We start from the raw sequence: 23,223 nt of genomic DNA on the forward strand, positions 1-23,223 counted from the left end.
TGCTATTTGAAGAAAGCAATGAGTCATTTAACCGTAACTGATAATGGACCCACACACACAACTCAAGGTGGATGTGGGGTCAAGAGGCTGCAACTGCTGTTCAATAAATTTGGAGATTTCTCTGATCCATGGATAAGAGGAATAGAGAAAAATCTAAAGAAACAAGATTGTGTAGGTACTAATTTTCCTTCTGTGTGTGGGTGAATATATTGAAGGACAATAAAGAACAGGATATTTTAATAGGGTTTGAAATTTCAATGATTTCACAACCCCTTGAGGATCAAACCCAAATTCTTCATATAAACTGACCCAAGTCTACATGCCACTGCAAGAGTGGTCTGTTCCAGGGCCTCCATACGCCTTGGGGGAATCTGTCTTTTTTGCTCATGGCACACCTTGTCCAAGAATGCCCTGTGATTCCTCCTCTCTATCTGAGTTCCATCTGGGGTCCCCTCCTCTTTCTTAAAACCTCTTTCGGACATCCCAACACTCTCTGGATTCTTTTCTCTCTAAAATCTCTGAAGCCTCATTGTGCCATGCGTTTGGCTGCTATTTAGCATTGTCCTGTTCTACTATTCAGCCGGGAGAGATCTGTGTGCCTTCTACATGCCGGGCTCTGGCTGCAAACGGAATTGAAGAAGACAGGGAGAGTCTTTGTCCTCGAGACATTCACCATGAGTTGGTAATAAGCACCAGTGCAGCACAGTGGGGTTGGGGCAGATATTTGAGTCCAGCGCTGTGTAAGACTCACCCAACTTTCTGGGTGCAGAATCATGACGTTCCGCCATACCACCCTCTTCTACTCTTTATTGCTGTCACCTCTTGGCCTTTTAGTTACTCCTCTTCACTCAAGAAAATTTTGTTACCTGGTTCAGTCCTTGTCTCCATACTGCTACCATCGACCTGATCACTTCAGAATCCATGTGCACCGGCCTTTAGGCTCCCAGGCTTCCTTGTCAACACCCCGGCCTCCTATTCCCATGTTTACCACCCAACTGATCCACTTTGGAAATCACTAATTCAAACATCTTTTTTGCTACACAAAATTTTCTTTGTTAAGTACCCCTAAGGTGACAGTTATTCAACTTTACCAGATACTTCTAGTTGACTCACTCCTCCATTTTCTTCCCATCCTTCTACAGCTCCCTTCTGTCTTTCCTTCTTTCACTATCTGGATTAGAGTCTATCACTTTAATTTTTGTATTTTAAATATCTTAAACTCCATCACCCTCTGATCTGTCCCAAACCCCGAAAAAACCCTCAACCCAGGAAGAAACCAACCATTTACTTTCCTCATGTCTGCATATTGGAAATTGGGTGTGGTTGGAACAAAACACACAATGGGAATATCGGAAGCATACAAATTGATGATTGATTAGTGATCAGCACCCAGCTCAAAAGCCTGGAACTGCAACTTCAGTAATGTCTATTTCAAATCTACTCTAATTTCTTCCAACATCCAATTCTCTTGTTATTAGCACTTGACCTTAACCCAACTTCACTGAGAAAGGGAAGGCATGAGATGAACCTTTCTGCATCATTTACTCCCAAGCATATGCTCACCTACAATTAAAATCTCCTCTTCCCTTTGTTACCACAGGGCTTTTCCTCCTCCTACCAAGCTGCTATGTGGAGACTTGGATGGGTTCCTTGCTCTGAAAGTCAGACACAGAACCTGGCCAGCACCCCGCCCTGGACAAGGGGTTCTCAAAAAACCACTTTTGTTTCAGTTGGTGTCACTGGGCTACTTTGTTCTTTATGGCCCAGAGACTGATTCCTTGGAGACCGCTAGGGAGCTTAGTAGTTGTCCCCATTTACTAGTTTTATGGGAAAATGCTGGGACTTGATGTGTTAAGGGATACAAGTGAATAAACAAGGCAGGAGGAAGAGAGAGGAGGAGAGAAGGAAAAGATGAGGGAGACAGGAGCTCCTGAGTGGGTGCTCTCAGGGACCAGCCAGTCTCCGTCTTGCCCACCGTAACAGAGGCATTACAAAAGGATGCAACGAATACGAATGTGCTATGCAGATGCTAGGACCAGCAAAGATTTGAGAATTACAGGAACAGAAACCAGACACTGGCTTATCAACCCATTAGTTTCCAAACACTCTATGTGTCAAAGAAACGCTCTGCCAGTCACCAAGGGAGAATGTAAACATGAGTCTCTGTGAAACTCCATGCTAGCCATTTCCTTCACATGGAGATCACCATCCCCCCTTTCACATTATTAATTCTTCTTTATCTTTTACCATCCTGCTTTTATTTCTTGTCCTCTGTGAAGCTTTCTCCAAACCCTAGAGCTAGTGACTCCTTGCTCTGTGTCCCCACAGCCGATGGGCAAATTGGTCAGGCTTATATCGCCACATAGTGGGATCAACATTCATGTATTCCATCGTCCCCCTACGCAATCTGCCAAATTCACCATCATGTCTCCTGCACCCAGCATAATTCCGACGAATGAATGAATGAAAGGATGAGACCAGAGGAGAAATGAATCCCGGCCCCCATCCTCTCCGTGAAGGTCACAAGGCATCCCTAACAGCACCTCACCTCATCAATCTCTCCACTGCAGTCAGCACTCCGTGCTGATCCATCAATCACTGCTGATCCTACCTGGTTGAAGGAAGATGGGTGCCACCGGCTGAGACCCCAGGAGTACACTTGGCCCCTCACCTCGCTTGCTGGCAGACGCAGCAGATCCACACCTTCTCATGCTTCTGGTAGGAGCAGCAGCTCTTGCAGACGTTGAACTTGCAGTCCCCACATCGGCGCTTTGTGTTGACGAGGAAGGTGAAGGGTGAGCAGCAGCGCATGCAGCAGTGCTCCACGAACTTCTGGTGCTTCGAGAGGATGCTGCATTTGCTGCCCTCCTCATCCAGCTTCTGTTTCATCTCGCTGGGAAACCGGGTGGGGAAAAGGGTGAGGAGAAGAGAAACAGCACATCAGGTCCGGGGCTCTTTCCGGAAAGCACCCCGCCCTGGCCCTCCCACAGGCCAGACTACCATGTGGGATCTTCCTGTAAAACGATGAAACTCAGAAAGATCAATTGCTTGACATACTATCCAGAGAGGAACCCTAATAGTGGATTAATTTTGTGTACTTCTGTACATCACATTTTCTATGAGAAAACATGAAAACCTTATTACTTATATTCAGACACTAGATTGAGATATGAATTATAATAAAACTAAGCACATCCTTGAAAAAGAAAACCTTTAACTTAATTAGTGCCCTTGGAAAGGAGCAGGAGATCATTTCTGTTAGAACTTGAATCCTCACAACAGCCCTGCTGGGAACATGATAAATGCAGTCCTGGCCCTATTTAACATCCTTGGAAACTGAAGCATCCAGAGATTTTAAAAGCTTTCAAATCAATGTAAGTCAATAAGGATTCTCTGGGCTATGGGCAAATCCTAAGCACCGGTGATTCAGAGTTGAATAAAAGACAAGCTCCTTCTTCCAAAGAGCTCATGGTCATAGCGGGCACACGGCCAGTCATATTAATGCAAAACACAACACCCCACGCACTTCTCTCTACACTCAGGGAGAAGGAAGGGAGAAGCGCTGAGAGGTCAAACAGACTGAGTTACCCAGGAAAAAACTGACTGCAAGTGACCAAGGTACTCTGCCTCTGTAAGTTTAAGTTGCTTTTCCTGCTACAAAAATGGATGCCCACAAACAGTAACAGAAAAACAATTTATTTAATATTCTAAAATAATTTATTTTTCTGTACCCAGTTTGTGATTGTGTAACTCATCCCAGATAAATCTATGATGTATGTGACAAATATTTTCTCCCATTCTGCACTTGTCTTTTCAACTTTGCTTACGTTGTCTTTCATCATTTAGAAGTATTTAATTTTTCTATAGTTAAATCTGTCAGTCTTTCCTTTTATGGCTTCTGAGTTTTATATCTTGCTTAAGAAGGCCCCCACTACCCCAATCCATTTTTATACATTCTCAATTAGCCCCTGCAGTGAGTTGAATGGTTGCCCCCAAAAAGGTATGTCCACGTCCTAACCCACTGTAACCTGAAATGTTAACTTATTTGGAAAAAAGGTCTTTGGAGATATAATTAAATTAAGAATCTCGAGATGAGAGCATCCTGGATTACCCTGTGGGCCCTAAATCCAATGACAAGTGTCCTTGTAAGAGAGACACAGCAGCAGAGAAGACAATGTGAAGATGGAGTTTAAGTCCTCAGCCATCTCTGCCTCCGGGATTCCTCCTGTGGCCCTGTCACTGGCCATGTTGCTGTCCCATCTCTGCCCATCTAGGCTCCCTCCTAACTCCTCTCTTTCTTTCCAGGGTCCTCCATGGCCTACCTGACCAGAGGAAAATTCTCAAAATCCCTGACCTAAATGGTAAACAATGGCTGAATACATAGGAGTCACCCTTGCTTGACACATTAGGCATGGGAGCAAATTAATCAGGACATACGCAAACAAAAAGGAAAAATACTAGAATTACCTGCATTCTTCTACTCAGAGCTATTTAGGAATCCATCCTCTCTCTCCCTCCCCTGCCCTCATATTTTAAAATGGGATGATTTTGAAGCCGAGAAAATTGTCTATCTTTGTTCAGATTTTCAAATTTGTTTGCATAAAGTGGTTCACAGATTTCTCTCATGATTTTAAGACCTCTGTTGTATTTGTAATTATGTCCCTCTTTTCTTTCCGAATATTGCTTATTTGAGCCTAAGCTTTTTCACCCCTTGATCAGTAAGCTCTGATGTTTATTTATGTCGTTAATTTTAAGGAAGAACTAGTATTCAGTTAGCTTGATTGTCTACATTGTTTTTTCGTTTTCCATTGCAACAAAGTCCCGTCTTATCTTTCTTACTTCTCCATTCTACTGGTTTTGAGTTTGCTCTATTATCTTTTAGAACTTTTAAATAAATTTTTAAAAAGTAAAGCTCACTTACTTTTAACGTTTATTCTTTTCTAATTTATGCATTTAAGGCTAAAAAACTCTAAACATATCACTTTAGCTGCACCCCACAGGTTTCGATCAGAGCATTTTTACTGTCATTGAGTCTTAATATTTTATAATTCTCAGGTTTAAAATTTCCAAATATATGGCTTTTGTTATTGATTTTTACTTTATTTTTTAAACATTTTGATCAGAGAAGAGAGTCTAGAAGACATTAATTCTCTGGTACTTGTTGAGACTTGCAATTATAACCTAGTAGACGATCAATTTTTGTAAAGTCCATGTGTATTTGAAAAGATACTGAGAACAAGACATTAAACTCTCCCATTTTAATTGTGGATTTACCAATTTCTCTTCAATTCTAATTTTTACTGCATATTTTTTAAGACTATAATATTAGGCGCATCAAGGTTCATAAGTGTTACACATTTAATGAAATATTTCTTTTGTGATTACATACAACCCTCTTTATCCCTTTTGCTTTTTGTCTTAAAGTCTGTCTTATATATTAATAGTCTATATTAGTCTTTTTAAAATTGATACTGTACCTAGGTCTTTCTTTTTACACCTCTTCACTTTCAGCATTTGTATCATTATGTTTCAGATTGAGCTCTTATAAGCAGAACGTAGCTGAATTTTCAACTTTTATCCTGTATTTACATTGAGATTACTAACATATTTGGATTTATTTCTACTATGTTATTCTGTGTTTTCTATTTACCATGCTATTTCTTTGTTTCCTCTTTTTCTCCTTTCCTACTTTCTATTAGATTGATTGGTTTTCTTCATTCTCTTTGTTTTGCCAACTATGATTTGAGCTTTTTTGTTCTTTTTCGCTTCTTTTAGTGGTTAATCTTAACATGTTAACATGCATATTGGGATTAATATCTAATGTTTACAGCTTTCCTTTCATCAACAACACAAGTTTTAATTCTCTCTGATGTTATGTTGCTATTGATGTTATTATTGATAGTATTTTGGTTCAATCTTGGTTTGCAACTACAAAAATTATGCTTAATATTGTTTAACTGGAGTTTTAGCCAACCCACATGATGCAGACTGGGGCTTGCCCTCAGACTAAAAGCCCTGACCACAGGAAACCCATCTAGCGCCATTCTCTTCTTCCGAGTATCAATATCCATCTAGTTTCTCCTGTATTTGGTTGCAAACAGGGTGCTGTATGATAATTGGGTTTTGCATTTTGTCCAGAAAGTATATTTTTTATCTGCAGGAGGATTGGTCCAATAGGAGCTTACTCAGCCATTACCAGAAGTGGAACTCATTTACTATTTTCCTAGTTGGTATTTGTATAGATTTATCCACATTTACCAATTTCTTTGCTCATCATTGCTTCTTGCAGCTTATTCTTCATCTTATGTTAATTTTTTTTTATTACTGAAGTTCTTCTGACAATTCTTTCAGCGAGGAAACTCTAGCAGCCTTTATTTGCTAAAAATGTCTATTTCACCTTTATATTTGAATGATAGTTTAGATGGGTACAGAATCCTAAGTTGACAGTTCTTTTCCAAAAGCAGCAAATAATACTGAAAGTATTAGTCCATCTTTCTTTTTTTTCTGACGTCAAATGTTGCAAAGTGAAGTTTGTCAGGCGAATTACTCCTTTGTAGGGAATCTCATTTTTCTCACTGCTCACTTCTAAGAGTTTTTGTCTTTAGGGTTCTCTGATTTCACTATGAATTGTCCAAGTGAGGATTTGCTTATATTTATTCCACTTGGGACTCTTGGTAATTTTCTAAAACATTCATTAATTCTAAATAATTCTCCAGCCATTATAGCTTTGAATGTTGTCCCTGCTGTTTTCTCTACTCTCTCCTTCTGAAATTCCAGTCATACGTCAAACCTTCCATACTCTTCACGCCTCCCAATCTTTTTTCATCTGTTTGTATTTCTGGGATACATTCTGGGCAAGTACTTCATAGCTTCTATATTAGCAATTCTTTCTTCATTTGTATTTTCTCTACTGTTTAACTGTTTTGAAATTTTACTGATTTTAATTTTCATTTCCAGAAGTTCTATTGATTTATTTGCACCTAAATCTGCCTGTCCTTTTCACTTTTGTGTCATTCCTTCCTTACAATTCCTATTCATTCTTTTATCTTTTAAATTATTTTAAACATACTTCTTTTATATCCTCTTCTTGATTCTTATCCTAAATCCTCAGGTGCTAATCCTCTTATTGTGTGTGTCTATTAACTCTTATTCAAGGTGCATTCTTTTCTTCCACAGTTTATCATTTTGGTTGAGGTTTTCTCCAGCCCAGATTGCCTCTCCTGTAATTGCACGTTTTCTGTGCAAGCATTGCCTCAGAGCAGCTCTGCATTTGTTTTCACAAGGCATCACAGGTCGTTGATTCCAGACCAGTTTCATATTTGTTTCTTAGCTTGGGGAATCCTGTGCCACATAAGTAATAAGTTTTTGATCTTCAATAGTATGTGTAGTGGAGGCTTGGGACTTTGAGCTTTGATTTCTTATGCAAGACATCTTTTCTCTCACCCAGGGGTCTAGGGAAAGATCACCTGAATTGTAGCTCCCCTAAGCCAGTGGGTGGAAATTTTCTAGCTGCCCCTTTTACTGAGAGTGAAAACCTCCAATGCCAAATTTTATGCAGGCATCTCAGTCTCGTGCTTGTCCTCTAAAGGCTCAAGGCTACATCTCCTGCCCCATGCAGAAATTAACACTGCAGCCACTAGCCATCAGAGCCCATAGCCCCTTCATCCCCCATCTGACTAGGCTGACCATTCTGGTTTTGAATTCCCTCTTCACTTCTATCCCCATGGGAATTTCCTTTTCTTACTTTCTCCCCAATTAAAAAAAAAACTGAGACATAATCCACAAACCATAAAATTTACCTTTTTTTTTCTTTTTTTCTCAGTAAGATTCACCCTGAGCTAACATCTGTACTAATCTTTCTCTATTTTGTATGTGAGCCACCACCACAGCATGGGAACTGACAGACGAGTGGTGTAGGTCCATGCCCAGGAACCAAACCTGGGCTGCCAAAGCAGAGTGCACCGAACTTAACCACTAGGCCACCAGGGCTGGCCCTAAAATTTACCCTTTTTAAAAAATTTTTAAAAATTATTCGTGTGTGTGTGTGTGTGGAAGATTCACCATGAGCTAATATCCATTGCCAATCCTCCTCTTCTTTTTGCTTGAGAAAGATTAGCCCTTAGCTAACATCTGTGCCAATCTTCCTCCACTTTGTGTGTGGGATGCCTCCACAGCATGGCTGATGAGTGGAGTAGGTCCACACCTGGGATCTTAACGTGCAAACCTGGGCCGCTGAAGTGGAGCATGCAGAACTTTAACCACTTGGCAATGGTGCAAGCCCCCAAAATTCACCATTTTAAATTGCATAATTCAGTGGTTTTTAGTATATTCACGAAGTTGTGTAACCCCTGCCACTATCTAATTCCACAACATCTTCATCATTCCAAAAAGAAATCCCATACTAATTAATCAGTCACTCCTCATTGTCTGCCACCCCAGCCCCTGCCAACCACGAAACTATTTTCTGTTTCTATGAATTTGCCTATCCTGGACACTTAATATGAATGGAATCATACCATATGTGGCCTTTTGTGTCTGGCTTCTTTCTCTGCATGTGTTCAAGCTTCATCCATGCTGTAGCATATAGCTGCACTTCATTCCTTTTTACTGCCAAATAATATTTCATTTATAGATATATCGTATTTTACTTGTCCATTCATCAACTGCTGGACATCTGGATTATTGCTACTTTTTGGCTATTATGAATAATGATGCTATGAACATTCATGTACAAGCTTTTGTGTGGACATACCTTTTCAATTCTAGGAATGGAATTACTGGGTCATATGATAATGCTATGTTTAAACTTCAAAGAAATTGCCAGACTGTTTTCCAAATGGCTGCACCATTTTAAATCCCCACCAGCAATGTATAAGGGTTCCAATTTCTCCACATCCTCACCAAGACTTGCTATTGTCTGACTTTTTTGTCATAGCCATCCTAGGGGGTGTGAAGTGGTATCTAATTGTGGTTTTGCATTTCCCTAATGACAAATAATGTTGAGTGTCTTTTCATGTGCTTATTGGCCATTTATACATCTTCTCTGGATAACAGTCTATTCAAATCTTGTGCTTATTATTATTATTATTATTTTGCTGGGGAAGATTCGCCCTGAGCTAACATCTGTTGCCAATCTTCCTCTCTCTTTTTTTTCCTCCCCAAAGCCCCAGTGCACAGTTGTATGTTCTAGTTGTAGGTCCTTCTAGTTCTTCTATGTGAGCTGCCGCCACAGCATGGCTACTGACAGAGGAGTTCTGCAGTTCCGTGCCTGGGAACCGAACCTGGGCTGCTGAAGGGGAGTGTGCTGAACTTTAACCACTAGGCCATCAGGACTGGCTCTTCTGCTCATTTTTAAATTAGATTTTTTGTCTTTTTTATTGTTGTGTTGTAAGAGTTCTTTGTATACTCTGGATACAAGTCCCTTATCAGATACATGATTTACAAATATTTTCTCTTTCTTATATTAAACCTTATATTTTACTAGTATTTTTATGTTTTTAGTACAAAGAAGGGTTGCAATAGCTCATCTCAACTTGCTGCTAGAATTGGAAATCTATGTATGGTTTTATAACCTCATATTTCACTTAACAACAACATATCATAAACATCTTTCCATGACAATTCAGAGCGTGTGCAGCATTAGCTTTCTGATGCCTGAGCTGGCTTACACATCTGCCAATATATGAGCAAGGCCTACTGCTCTGCATAGCAGTGCCCAATACTTATTTGCTGCTTGAGCATTGGGTAACAAAAGGAGGTGGAATCCAGAATTGGAAGGGGAGAGAACATCAGGCCAGCTGATAATTCTACAGGGTAAAATATACAATGTGTGTATACTTGGCTGAACAAAATATTTACAGCCCAACAAGACAGAGGTTTTTTTCCTTAAGGTGTGAAGATGTTATCTTTCCCTCAGATTTAGTGCAGAAGATGAGCTAAGTCATCACCTGCTCTGACATCTAAACAATACAAGAACAGCCTCAGCAATTGACCAGCTTCTATTGATACTTCAGAGGCGCTAAATTAAATGGGATAAAACATCCAAGAAGGAAAGGCTTTGGGGATCAAAAAAGCTCTATAAACTCAAGCCCCAGGATCACTTGAGCTTTATGAGTTTTGTTTCCTGATACACAGAACTGCAAATTCCAATGGCATTTTAAAACTCACTGAGTGTCTAATAAAATTGTACCAACCCCTCTAGAGTTTGTTCCAAGCAAATGAAATGTTTTGAACCACAGGCTTAATGGAGGACTAGGATGCCCTTCTTCTGGACCCTCTCTTCCTTATCAGATTCTCTTGCCCTGTGGCATCTCATGGAAGAAGTCATTGGATAGAATTGTGTGGGATAACTTACAGAGGCTGAATGCAGAATCAACCAAGAATCATGCAAGACCAAGTACCGGCTGCAACATGTACTGGAAGGACCAGGCTCCCAAATGGTCAGCCATGTGGGAAAGAGCGATGGGTTTAGAGTCAGAGGCTTGGGTGTACAGCTGGGCTCAGTCACATACCAAACAGCCCCCCAACCTTCCTGAGCCTCTGCTTTCTAAGTGGCAATAATAATTCCTACTTCAGAGAGTTGCTAGAGATTTTAAACGGGCAAAGCAACAATAAGCAAATACTAGTTATTCATTTGGATTAGCAAGAAACCCAGTGGTCTGAGGACCTATAACATTTGATCACACTTGTTTATATGTAAGAAGGTTTTTGTAATAGAACCTGGGCAAGAATCTCCAATACTTATTTGTTGCTTGAGCCCTGGATAACAGTGGGTGTGAAGTGGTATCTCATTGTGGTTTTGGTTTGCATTTCTCTAATGACTCATGATGCTGAACATGGTTAGTCTGGTCTTTAGAAATGTCATCTAACATCAGGTCTAGCCTCTTCCTGATACATCACTCTGCAATGGACAGCTGAGAAGCCAATCACCATTTCATGGTTTCTTGGTCCACTGCCAGGCCAACTCTGAATGGTCGTAATGGGTGAAGCACTGTGCATTGAGAGGATGCACACAGGCTCAATGAGCCTGCAGAGTCATGGTAGGTTAGCAGTGTCTGCCATGGGGGTAGCAGGGGGAAGTGATGGCATATATGTCACTTGTTTGCTATCAAAGAGACAGTAATTGTGATCCACAGCTGGAGCCACCACTTCATGGTCACAGGCACTATTGCTTAGATTGCCAACTATTCACTCAATCCACATTTACTGAGCATCTACTATTTCAGGCACTGGAGATAAAAAGAAAACAAGACATAGTCCCTCCTTTCATGAAACACGTATTAAAGTGGGGATTCAAATGATAAAAAACTAAGTAAAATATAAAATGATTGCAATTTGTAAGGCATTCTATTACAGAATAAGTAGGGTACTTAGACTGAGAATTACATAGTGACCTTCTTTAGACAGGGTTATCTCTGGGGAGGTGACATTTAAGTTAAGACTATAGGCTGAGAAGGGGCTGGCCCAATAGAAGAAATAGCATTCCAGGCAGAGGCAGCAGCAGGGGAGAAGAGCTTAATGTTGGGGAACGAGGAGACAAGAATAAGACGCAAGCCCTGGAAAGGAGTTTGGATTTTATTCTAAGTGCAATGGGGAGTTATTGAGGATTAGGAGCAGGATCCGATCTCTGTTGTAATATCACCTGCTGTCTCATTCAGACTGACTTCTAGAGAGCCTTGTGTGCAAGCATGGAGGCACTGCAGTCATCTGGGTAAAGATGACTGAGGTTTGAACAGGGGCAAGAGCAAAGGAGATGGAGAGAAGTGGACTGACGCGTGGCACCCCTACTGAAGGATTTGACATGCAGGCTGAGGGAAAGGATGAAACGAGAACCATTCCTAGGTTTCTGCCTGGTGTGGACAGTGATGTTGTTTCTGGAGACAGGGAAGACTAGGGTGGGCAGGAGCCTGTCTTAGAGAAATTTGTAAGACCTCTGAAGAGATTTACAAGGTGGACAACTGCATATGTGTTTGAGCAGCTCAGAGGAGGGCTCTGGGCCAGCTGTGTAAGCTTGGGAGTCATTTTCATAAACATCTTCATAAATATGGAAACGGATGAGCAACCCTAGAGGAGAGAGTATAGCAAGGGGAAAAAATGAGGGCCTAGGCACATGCCAGGAAAATCCCAAACATTTAAACTAAGGCGAAAAGTTGAAGAGGTGAAGCCAGACAAAGAAACCAAGAAAGACACCAAAGGAAGAGGGTGTTTCAAGGAGAGAGTGGCTGACTGTGTCTGCCATGAGGGGAGAGAAGTGTCCATTGGATTCAGCAACACGGACATCGTGGGTGATCCTGACGAAAGCTATTTCACTGTGAGAAGTGGGGCAGGAGGCAGTGTTGTGGACTGAAGAGTGAACAGGAGGTGAGGTAGTGGATCAATCATGGAATTCTTCTGCTAGCAACGTTATAAACACTTTTAAGAGCAAAGCTCCAAAGGGCAAATCCAATTTATAGGGTAATAATAGTCACAGTAATTTTAAAGTATGTTTTGCTCTTAATATGTCATGGGTAATATCCTCTCACTGTGTAATTTCAGGCAGAATCATTTTGCTGCCCCCTGATGGTGTTATCAAAACTCATTCAAGACTAATAGAGCTCAGTGCACCACAGTAAAGAGAACAAACATTTAACTATTCCCTCTGGGTAGTAGAGTTAATAGACACACACCAAACACACTGTGTGGTTGCCAGCTCTAAAATGGAGGAGAACAATTTAAACCAGAACTTTTGACGATCCTTTTAGCCCTGTAAGCCAGAGCATCCACCGCACCCTGCACATCTCATGTGAGCATTGTCTGATAAGGTGTTGCAGAGCCTCATCAACTTGAATTTCTGCAGGCAGCTTACTAAACAATGGGGGCTGGAGACGGGTGGCGGTGCTGGCTCTGCTCCTGATGGCTGCAAGTTACTCAGCCTTTCTAAGTCTCAGCTTCTTATTTTTCCAAAGAAGGATATCAGTAGCATCCTGAAATGTTTGTTGCAGAAGTAAATGAGAAAAGGTAACTGAGTTGACCAGCAGGTGCCTAAAAAGCAAAAGCAATTCCACAGAGGTCTGGTATTATTTCAGTTCAAAGCTCACACTCCACAGCAGATGCTCAGAAAAGGCTCCTCCCTCAGCCCCTCCACTGGATATTCTGGAATATTTGGCCAAAGCCATTTTTCAGGATTCAATTTGGCCAGTATCAGGTCAGTCAACTATATAATTTGATTGAAAGGATGGTTTGGACAAAAATTAATATCTCCAATTACTTTTTTAAAAGAACTGGTAATAGTTTCTAGTCTCAAAGGAGGGTGAGGGTCAGGATGCTTACAATCCTTTCTGTATCGTAAAACATTTTTCAAGTGACCATCTCTATATAAGAAGAATAATGAGATGGAAAAATTTGAGTTCAGTGATGACAGCTATAGTTTGTACTTAACATGTTCAATCTATAAGGAATTTACAATCACTATTCAGGAAAAAAAGGTTGCAGGATGAAGGCACATTTACATAAATCACCTCTATGGAACCCACTGAAATAAGTAAAAACAACGGAAACAGACAGTAAGCTCCATGTTTAATAAAAAGAAGGAATTCCCACAACCCGCCTCTGCCAAAATAGACGATGAAAGATATTTGATGACATGTGGACATCTGGAGGGAAGATAGTGAAGTCAGACACACATCCATCCTGAACTTGAGCAGATAAGAGTTCTCTAAAAACAAACGAGGGCAGGCTAGGGGCATCAGAGTTCTCTCCTTGAAAAGAAGAGGGCTGAGGGAATGGCTTCTCTTTCACAGTATATCCGAGCTTCATAACAAACCCAGACTTTGGCCAGGAGCATGCGAAAAAGAAAAATCAAAGAGCATCTAACCTACAAGAGGGGACACACCTCCAAGTTGGTTGGCTCATCAGATCAGGTGAGAAAAAGTCTGGAGGGGACATCCCCACCTGAAACTGCCTACTGTCCCAGCTCACTCACCTTCCAGCAGCACCATCGCCCTCCCCTCCCAACAGCCCCAGCTAGCTCTGCTTTCTAACCTCATGATAGCCTGGGGCAGGTCCCTCCTTGGGTTTCACAAAACAGCTTGTCAATCACTACTTCCACAACTTATCTTCAGGACTCTAGAAAGTAGGGAGGTCAATCACATTTCCCACCTCCTCAAATCAGCCACAGAGCATAAAACAGAAGAGAACCTTCATTTAACAGCTATGACTGACATCACCTGAGCAGTAGCCCAAGAGAAATGGAGGTGTGGGAGCCAAGAATAAAGGAAGCTGATAGAGAATGTTCTAGATACAGGTGGAGGAAGCTTCCTTTTCTGTAAAGTCAGGATTCCACACATATCTTTGGCAAGAATGAGCATTTTATTTCTTCCTCCACCCCCCACTCTCCTATGTGTAGCCCAGTTCCTCCTTGTTTTTACTCAGATGTAGATCACATTATACTTAGAGAAAGGAAAACTGTTGCCTAAAGTTTTATTGATCATCAAAATAAAAATGCAGAAAATGTCACAAAAACCATGAATCCCTGATGAACCTATGGCAGACACCCTGTTATGTCCTTTAAAAATCAGCACGTTATGCATCATCATTTTCATAAAGAAGAAATAACAGCACCTAATATATAAAAAACAATTGCCTTAGTCCCCTCTCCCAGATATCCATTGTTGGAACAAAGCCTCTTCTTGCTCTTCCGTGGTCTCCTCTGTGTAGCACAGGGGTCTGGTGGCCTGGAAACTACATTTTCTAGACCCTCTTGTCTGCTGGTGTTGGTTAGGCTCTGCCAATGGGAGGCATTTGTGTGAGACTGGAAGGTGGGAGGGAGATAGCATTTTTCTGCTTTATGTGCCAGTAGAGGCAGGTGACGGGGTTAATGTCGCCGCCTTGGTTCCTTCTTTGCAGTGGGGGTTCCTTCACTAGCAGCGGGGCAGAAGCAGTGACTCTATCAGGTGCAGGCTTGTGGGATCCGAGTTACATTCTTTTCTCCTCCAGCCTTAAAGGCAGAAGCACCTCCGGTAGTTACTAATCTTTGGGTTACATCATGTTCTCCCTGTTGCTTTCCCAGCTCTGCCAATACTTTTGTAACCAATTCCCAAATTTAAAACCCTCTGTATGAAATATTTAGAGGGTTTCTGTTTTGACATTTCCTGGACTGACACCTCTTCAGAGAGTAAAAGTCACATATTGTCATATCCACAGATTTTTTAAAGTCCCTATTCCATGTGACCTCCTTGACATCTGCACTCTGGACAACTCTGTCCTTTTGCTACGAGAGACTCTCTGAGAGCTACCTGGTTCTCTCTCCAGATTAATTCATCTTTCATTACGTCTTCCCTGGAGTTTGTTCCTTCATCCTCTTCTTTGCTTGTTCTCCATTCCCCCGTTGAGGAATTTAACCCCTACGTGCATCATAGATTACTGTGTATGCGCTAGCAGTCCTCACATCTTCGGTCCCACTTGCTCTCCTAAGTTTCAGATTAGGGTTTGGAACTGCCAAAATCTTTTCCAGATTGTTATTTCACGTGGGACTGAATTTAGAATATTTAAAACTATAGTTATCCTTTCCACTCCTAGATCTTTCCCCAAAGAGCATGACTTCTATCCCGAGGCCCCTCTGGAATCCTAACAGTCATCCTCCACTCTTCCCTTTTTCTAACTTCTGCTTGTAATGTCACACCAAATCCTATCCATTTTACCACTAAAATACCCCTTAAACACGTCTCCCCGGCTCCTGCTCTGCCACTGTGTTAGCTCAGGCTCTCAGCATCACCAGCCTGCAACACTGCAAAAGACTCTTTACTGGAAGCCACCTGCGAAAATAAACACAGAGTGACCTGCCTCACTCGGACTGCCCTCTGCCACTCCTTAGAAAGGTTTCATGATGACTTCTGAACTGCATGGTGCTCCCTTGCTCTGTAAGGAACTTTCCTGTCACTATACTTGCTTGTGACCTTTTCTCCGCGTGCTGTGTCCTCCCTCCCTTTCCTCACTGGCAAATTTCTCCTCTTTTTCCTTCAAGATCCGCTTCAAATGTCACCTTCTTTACCAAGTTTCCGGTTCTGCCAGGCATAATTCGCACTTTGTACCTAACTCTATTATGGCACTTCCAACCTAAATTTTAATCATTTGTTTATACGCTTTATACAGGACAATGAGCTCCTTAGAGAGGAGGACAATGATGGCCTCCTTTCTCCCTAGTACAGAAGGGTTGACCTGGATTGTGTGTTTGGGTGTGTATTCTCTTTCTTCCCATGGGCAGGGATTACAATGAAATGCGGGCACTGGCCAGATGAAAATAAAAGCTTCCTAACAATTAACAATTGTTCCTAACAATTGCTTAGGTTTCTAACATTATGGAAAACATAGGCAGAACAACCAAACATTTGACCAACTCTTACTTTGCATCTGTACATTTTCATCACACCTAGAGCAAGATTTTCTGCCTTCTACTGCTTATAATTTACCTGAAATAAGGCACCATAGGAAAGTTAAAATAAGAATTCAAACATATATGATGAGAAAACCTGGCAAGCGAGTAAGATTCTTCTTTTTTATTTCTGAATAAAACATAAACATAATATTTCAGAATTTGAAATGTTCTTATTCATCATTCAAATACTAACACATGCAAATAAAAGTTTCTTTAGTCTAAGCCTGTGGCTGAGCACAGACACCACTTCCAAAACCTGCAACATTTAGCATCCACAGAAACAGACATTTTGGTCCAGAGGATTTTCTTCGTGTTGTTGGGCTTATTAACATAGATCTGGCCTCGAGAAAGAAAGCTATCTCCCATGAGAAGTAAAACTGTCCTCGCTCTCTAGGATGTTGTAAACAAAATAGAAACATTCCAGACTTCATTCCCTCATTTACCTTGGGCGAACACAGGCTCAGAGAATCTCTACAGTTCAGATCATCACGTAAATTCTGATGCTGAATGCATCACACATTGTATGTGAACACCTATTTTACTTCTATTAATATTTGATTTCTCCATTGAGAAGAGGTCACTGTACAGAGAAATGTCAGCTTGTGCAGAGCTGCCAAATTTCACTGCCATGCTGTTAAGGCACTATAGCTGTTAAGGCAGTTACCCATCTGATGTTCACCCACAGCTGACCCCCCTGACCTGGCACTCCCCTTCCTACCATATACTGAACTACCTTCTCCAAATCTGGATACAGAAAGGAAACTATCAGAAAACCTACAAAAACATTTTTTAAAAGCATCTTAAAATATTATATTTCTTTGACATCTCCTTTGCCAGAGCAAAAGGGCAGTGGAGACTTCCTTTCTTTACTCACGTGGCTTTCCCAGAAAAGGAATGGCAATTACCTTTATGGAACACCTACCATGTGGGAGACATTGGCAGAACTGAGCCCTATAAAACGTTCAAGGCAGAGGAGGCGGGACTCCCACACTTTCCTCAGCTTGGTTTCTGGAGGACGTCTGCACGTGGCTATATTCTGTATTTGAATGATGAGCAGCCTGTGGACATGGTAGGAATCCTTCGTTTGCACGGCCTCTAGAACTACAACTTGTTCATGTGAGCACTTGATAACAACGTCTGGCTACAATGGTGGTGGACAGTATAGGACAGTATATAGAACATAATGTACAAATATCAATTACAAACTAGAAAAATCAGAGAGGCCCAGGAGAGTGATTATTGATATAACATATAAAGCATATTGTTTGATATACTCATAGCTTTTTCTGGATGCATCTATCATATCTGCAACTTATATTCTGCACCCAGAATGTTTGAGTTCTAGGAAAACCTTAAAATTTCCTAGTATAGCCCTCCTCATCCAACAGAGAAGTACATGTGCAAAATAACACGTGCCAGATCACACAGCTGGTTGCTTGTCTACTCATGTCTTTAAGTTCATCTTCACTTGAAATTTAAGCACCATCTAGTAGGACTTATGATATGACAGCTGGCCGTGGACCAAAGGCAACACCGACTCACAAAACTCAAAAGGTGTAAGCAATGAAGTACACATTCCAGTTTTAGAAATAAACTCAAGTGAATAAACAGCTGCAACCATTTGTTGATTCTACCACATGCCTAAAAGTTAAGTAATCATAGATAAGAATAAACAGATAAAAACAAACATATTGATTCAAATACGGAAGCAACTTAAAAAAAATCTTAAACTCCGCCAATTCAAAACATATATCCTTATCACCTATCAGAGATACTAATTGCTGTGTTCACTAACTCCATTTAAATGTTCAAAAGTTTTCCTTTCCAAAATAGAGCATCTCTAATTAATCTGATTCACTTACAGCATTTCTGCTAGCTCACACTGAAAATCCACTTTACACATGTTCTCTAACCAAAAAGAAATGACTTACCTGGTACCTTTATTCTTGGGACATACATTCATTCATTTGCTTATTCATTCATCCAACACTATTAAGCTCCTATTATGTGCCTGGCTCTCTGCCAGGTTTTGGGGACATAAAGCAAATCACAGCTCACAGTCTAAGGGAGGAGGAAAATGAAAAGATGTAGCTACAGACCAATACTGGAGGTGCAACAGATAAGTGTACAAAATGCCAGGTGGCAGATCAGGAGAGGTGGACTATGGTTTATGGAAGCAGTGGTACTTGAGCTATGACTAGAAAAATGTACAGGAGTTTACAGCAGGAGAATGAAGGAAGGTTTTTTTCAGCTTATTGAGGTGTAATTGACAAACCTGTAATATGTTTGTAGTGTACAACATGATGATTTGTACATATACTTTGTGAAAGGATTCCCCCCCTGAGTTAATTAACACATCCGTCACCTCACATATTATACCTTTACTTAATTTTATTTTTGATGAGAATGCTTAAGTTTTACTCTCTTAGCAAATTTCAATTATAGGATATAGTATTATCAATTATAGTCACCATACTGTACATTAGACCCTCAGAACTTATTCATCTTATAACTGAGAGTCTGTACCCTTTTACCAACCTCTCTCTATTTCCCCCACCCCCCACCCTCTGGTAGCCACCATTATACTCTCCACTTCTATGAGTTCCACAGCGATGCCACATATAGGGGAAGGCTTGCAGTATTTGGGGGAAGACACTCCTGTAGGTGGGGAGGACACTTTGTGCAAAAGGGCAGAGACATAACTGAACATGGCGTGCTTCAGAAGAAATGAGTTGTTCATTCAGTGGTTGGAGTCAGACATGGAGGGGACAAGCCAGAGAAGGAGGTTTGTGGCTGGTTCTAAAGGGCCTTACAGGTCATCTAAAGAATGAGCATTTGTAAAAGTAAATGATAAAAAGACATGATGGTCTTCATTAAGGTAAGATCTGTTTTGAATAACGGAGCTCCTGACAACAGAGAGTGGGTTGGAAGGAGCTAGTTGGATTAGAAAAGGGAGACTTTTTGTCAAAGTGATGGATACTGAGGCTGAGACTGTAAACAAAGACCAAGGCAATGGAAATGAAGAAGCAGAAACTAATTTCAGAGACTTTTAAGAAGTAGGCTTAACAGAATGTTGGGATTCCTGGTGGTGAGAAGCTGAAGATGGCAGTGGGTTCCTGGCCTGGGCTAGTAGGTAGATGATGAATACTGTCATTTGAGATCATTTCCTTCCATGCTTTTTCTCATGTCATTTATTTTTTTGTAACCACTTTATTGATTTGATTGTTCATTATGTTAAAGGCACTGCACATGGAAGTGATCTCTTTTTGGAATCCCTGGATTGCTATAATTACTGGGCCTGTAGGAGGTGTGAAAGCTGTGGGGGAGGAGGACACAGGACTAGTCCTGCCCAGGCCTGGATCAGGGAGGTGGTGATGGGAGTAGAGAGGCTGATATGGGTGTGAGTGACACTGGGACAAAAACATGTGAGAGGACTTGGGCTCTAGAATGCCAGGATACAGGAAAACGGAGATCCAAAGACCACTGATGCCTTCAGCTTTCATCACTCACTGATAAAAGGATTCTCCTGTGGGTCTGAAGAATAAAGTTCGAATGAAGACAAAGCGAGCATATGGTGAGCGTAGGTCTGGGTCACTGAACTCAAAAGTTATGAATGGAACACAAAGTGAACATGTTTAGCAGGTGACAAGGAAGCAGATTGGAGCTCTGGAAAGACATGCAGACTCTAGGTTTTTATCATGGCCTCATCCTTATAAAATGAGAGCTGAAGCTCTGTGAGTAAATTTTGGAGGGTGAGAGAACAAAGAGTGCTGAGGACTGAATATTAGGGGACATCAACAGATAGGGAGCAAAAGAAGATTCATCAATACATAAGCATTGATGAAACCAAGAAGTCTGTCAGCGTTGAGAAGGAGGCCAAGAAAACGCAGTAATGTAGTAGCCATAGAAAGGGGTGTCTTCAAGGAAGGGACAGGAACAGTAATGCATACACACAGTGCTGGGCTGGGACTGATCTCTTTCATACTGAAAAGGGAAAGCTTCTAATTTAAAGTTCACATGGGTCTCAATTTTCTTAGGACTCATTTGCATGAAAAATTCAGTCTGCCTGTTTCTACTTAGCTCTGTCACATGGTCAATGAAAATGCACAGTAACACCCAGCTACAAATGAGGGATCACAAATTAGCAAAAGACGAATGAACACAAAAGCTTCAACAAGAGGATGACTCATTATGCTAGATGGTGAGAAAAGGGAAAGACCTCACATTAAATGTCCAAATTTTTTTTTTTTTAAAGATTTTATTTTTTCCTTTTTCTCCCCAAAGCCCCCCAGTACATAGTTGCATATTCTTCGTTGTGGGTCCTTCTAGTTGTGGCATGTGGGACGCTGCCTCAGCGTGGTTTGATGAGCAGTGTCATGTCCGCGCACAGGATTAGAACCAACGAAACACTGGGCCGCCTGCAGCGGAGCGCGCGGACTTAACCACTCGGCCATGGGGCCAGCCCCCTTAAATGTCCAAATTTTAATCTGTTAAATTGAAAACCAAATTGACTCCTCATCCAAAAACTCACAAAATTTGGCCCTATCAGGCGTCCTATGTGTAATTCGAATTCCCAGAGCAATTTCCCAGAGTCATTTCCTTGCCGAACTGTTCATATTCAGAGGAAAAAAAAAAATAGCAAATCATTTGTCTTAGATTCTTTACTGTTTTCCAGGAAATCTACCTGATTAAGTGGATTTGTAAATCATGCAAAGTTCCTTTGGGTATCTTTGCCAGCAAAATTCTACTGATGATAAGTATTCAAATAAAAGGAATAAAGATGCAAATATGTGTAAAGGATGTTTGAGAGAATACAGAATCAGGAGCCAGTAGGGCTGGGTTTGAGAACTGACTTGTCCATTAACAGGCTGCCTCACCCTGAGCAAGTGGCTTATTTTAATGAGAACTCAGTTTACTCAGGTACTCGATAAAGGGATTGAACCTGATAAAAGTTACGAATAGGTTCAATTTATATCTATATTTCAATTTACATCTATATCTATATCTCCTATGTAGCTATCTATATACTCACGGACTGGTAATGGTCATCTGGAAAATTGTGTTAAGAGGGATTCTGAGGGCATATCTAGTCACACTGGGAAAGCATGTCACGTTTGATTGGTGATGTCTGCTCTGTTCCTGGATGTCTAAGGGAGTGGGAGCTCACATTTAGCTTTGCTTATTACATGATCTCTAAGTTCCCTTCCAGATTTAAAGTTTTATAGTCTATGAATATATGTCCAACATTTTGTTAAGTCGCTTTGGATAGTAAGTTCCAAAAGGGAGAAATCAGAAATGACAGAAATCCAAAATACAGCAATTACACCTCTGTAATTATGTCAATGAAGGGAACTGCATTTGGAGTCCAAGAAACCATCATAATACCTACTTTGTACAAATCTTCTCAGAATTTCAGTTTTCCCGTTTGGAGAAGAAGGTAACACCTGGCCTTGCCCGTCAAGCTGGGCCAGCTCTTTACAAGAAACCTTTCCAGGTCATGAAATATAGTATAATCTGTAATTTGACTGAGGCACCAATTTTAACTGAGTGCACTCAAGGTATGTGCATATTAATAAGACACTCTGTGAGGGGGTGGGGGACATTTAGGTTTTAGAAACAGTAATTCTCAGCTATCAATATGACAGCTGTCTTAGATCAGTTTCTAGAAGCATAGCCTGAGATGGAGATTCTCTTGAAACTAATTCCCTCAGGAGAAGGGAAGTGAGGGAAACTGGACATGGCAGGGGATCGGGCTAAGCAAGTTCTCAGTAACTTTCAGCCTGATCCCACAGGGGCCGTGAAGCAGGGATTACACCACAGAGTGGTCCCACCTTGAGGCGTGGTCCCACCTTGAGGCGTGACCCCATGTCAGCTGGTCAGTGGCAGAGATCTTCCCTTGGGGTAGGGCAGAGGCATAAAGGAGGCAGATCCTATTGGAGGACAGCAATTGTTGTCACAGCTGCCCAACTCTCACAGCAGCTGGGGGACGGATACTCCTGGCAGTGACAGGGATCTGGGTGGGGCACCAAGAGCAGCTATTAAAATATTGAAGCAGAGATGTGTAACAGGCAAGAGGACACACAGGTCTGAGACTCACAGGAGAAATCTGGGCAGAAGAAATAAACACAGGAGTCACCAGCACAGGGACGGGAGTGGATGAGACTACCCAAAGAGGGAGGACAGAGGTAAGATAAGAAAGGAGTCCAGGACCACGCCACTTACCTACCTCTGAGGCTGAAAAGCCTCAGAAGATAAGGTAAGAAGAAATGGGGGCCTGTGAAGAATTCTTCAAGGACGGCATGGTCAGCTTTATCCAATGCCACCAAGAGGTCAAGCAATATGAGAACCAAAGGGTGTCCACTAGAGTTATTAAAATCGGTGACCTTTGAAGAGCACTTTCAGCAAAGTGGTGAGGATGGAAGCTGGACCACAGTTAAGAGTAGTTTGTGAAATAAACTTTCCTAAGAACTAAATTTAAAAATAGGGATGTTCTGATGTTAGGTGACAGTGTTCTTTCTTAAATGTTTCATTTATTAGCATCACAATAATGTCTTTAAAAGACACCAAGTGCAAAATTGCCAAGAGCACACATGCATGGAAGCCCCTGCTGTGGATATACATGGAGGGCCCAGGAGTGAATTAGGAACAGCAGATGGCAGACAACCTGCTCCGGCTGTCCTGGTTCCCGACCTCACCAGGCCATGCTACTAAGCTAGCCATCAGGTGCCCAGCTCCTGGTGTAGGGTCTGACTCCCTCAGATAGTGGGATGCAGAAGCCCCTAGATCTCCCCTTCTCTGTCAGTGCCCTGCCA

General features: G+C 41.5%; 1 protein-coding gene across 4 annotated transcripts in view; it reads right to left on the reverse strand.

Moving 5' to 3' along the window:
- MYRIP (myosin VIIA and Rab interacting protein) overlaps window positions 1–23,223 on the reverse strand; it is a 338,714-nt gene that overhangs the window by 196,167 nt on the left and 119,324 nt on the right. For all 4 annotated transcript variants that reach the window (XM_046645553.1, XM_046645535.1, XM_046645545.1 and 1 more), the window contains exon 3: window positions 2,672–2,893. In XM_046645553.1, coding sequence (XP_046501509.1) covers window positions 2,672–2,893 — 222 coding nt within the window. The remainder of the gene's footprint in view (window positions 1–2,671; window positions 2,894–23,223) is intronic.

This window comes from Equus quagga, chromosome 1 (assembly GCF_021613505.1).
Source record: "Equus quagga isolate Etosha38 chromosome 1, UCLA_HA_Equagga_1.0, whole genome shotgun sequence".
Classification (NCBI taxonomy): Eukaryota; Metazoa; Chordata; class Mammalia; order Perissodactyla; family Equidae; genus Equus; species Equus quagga.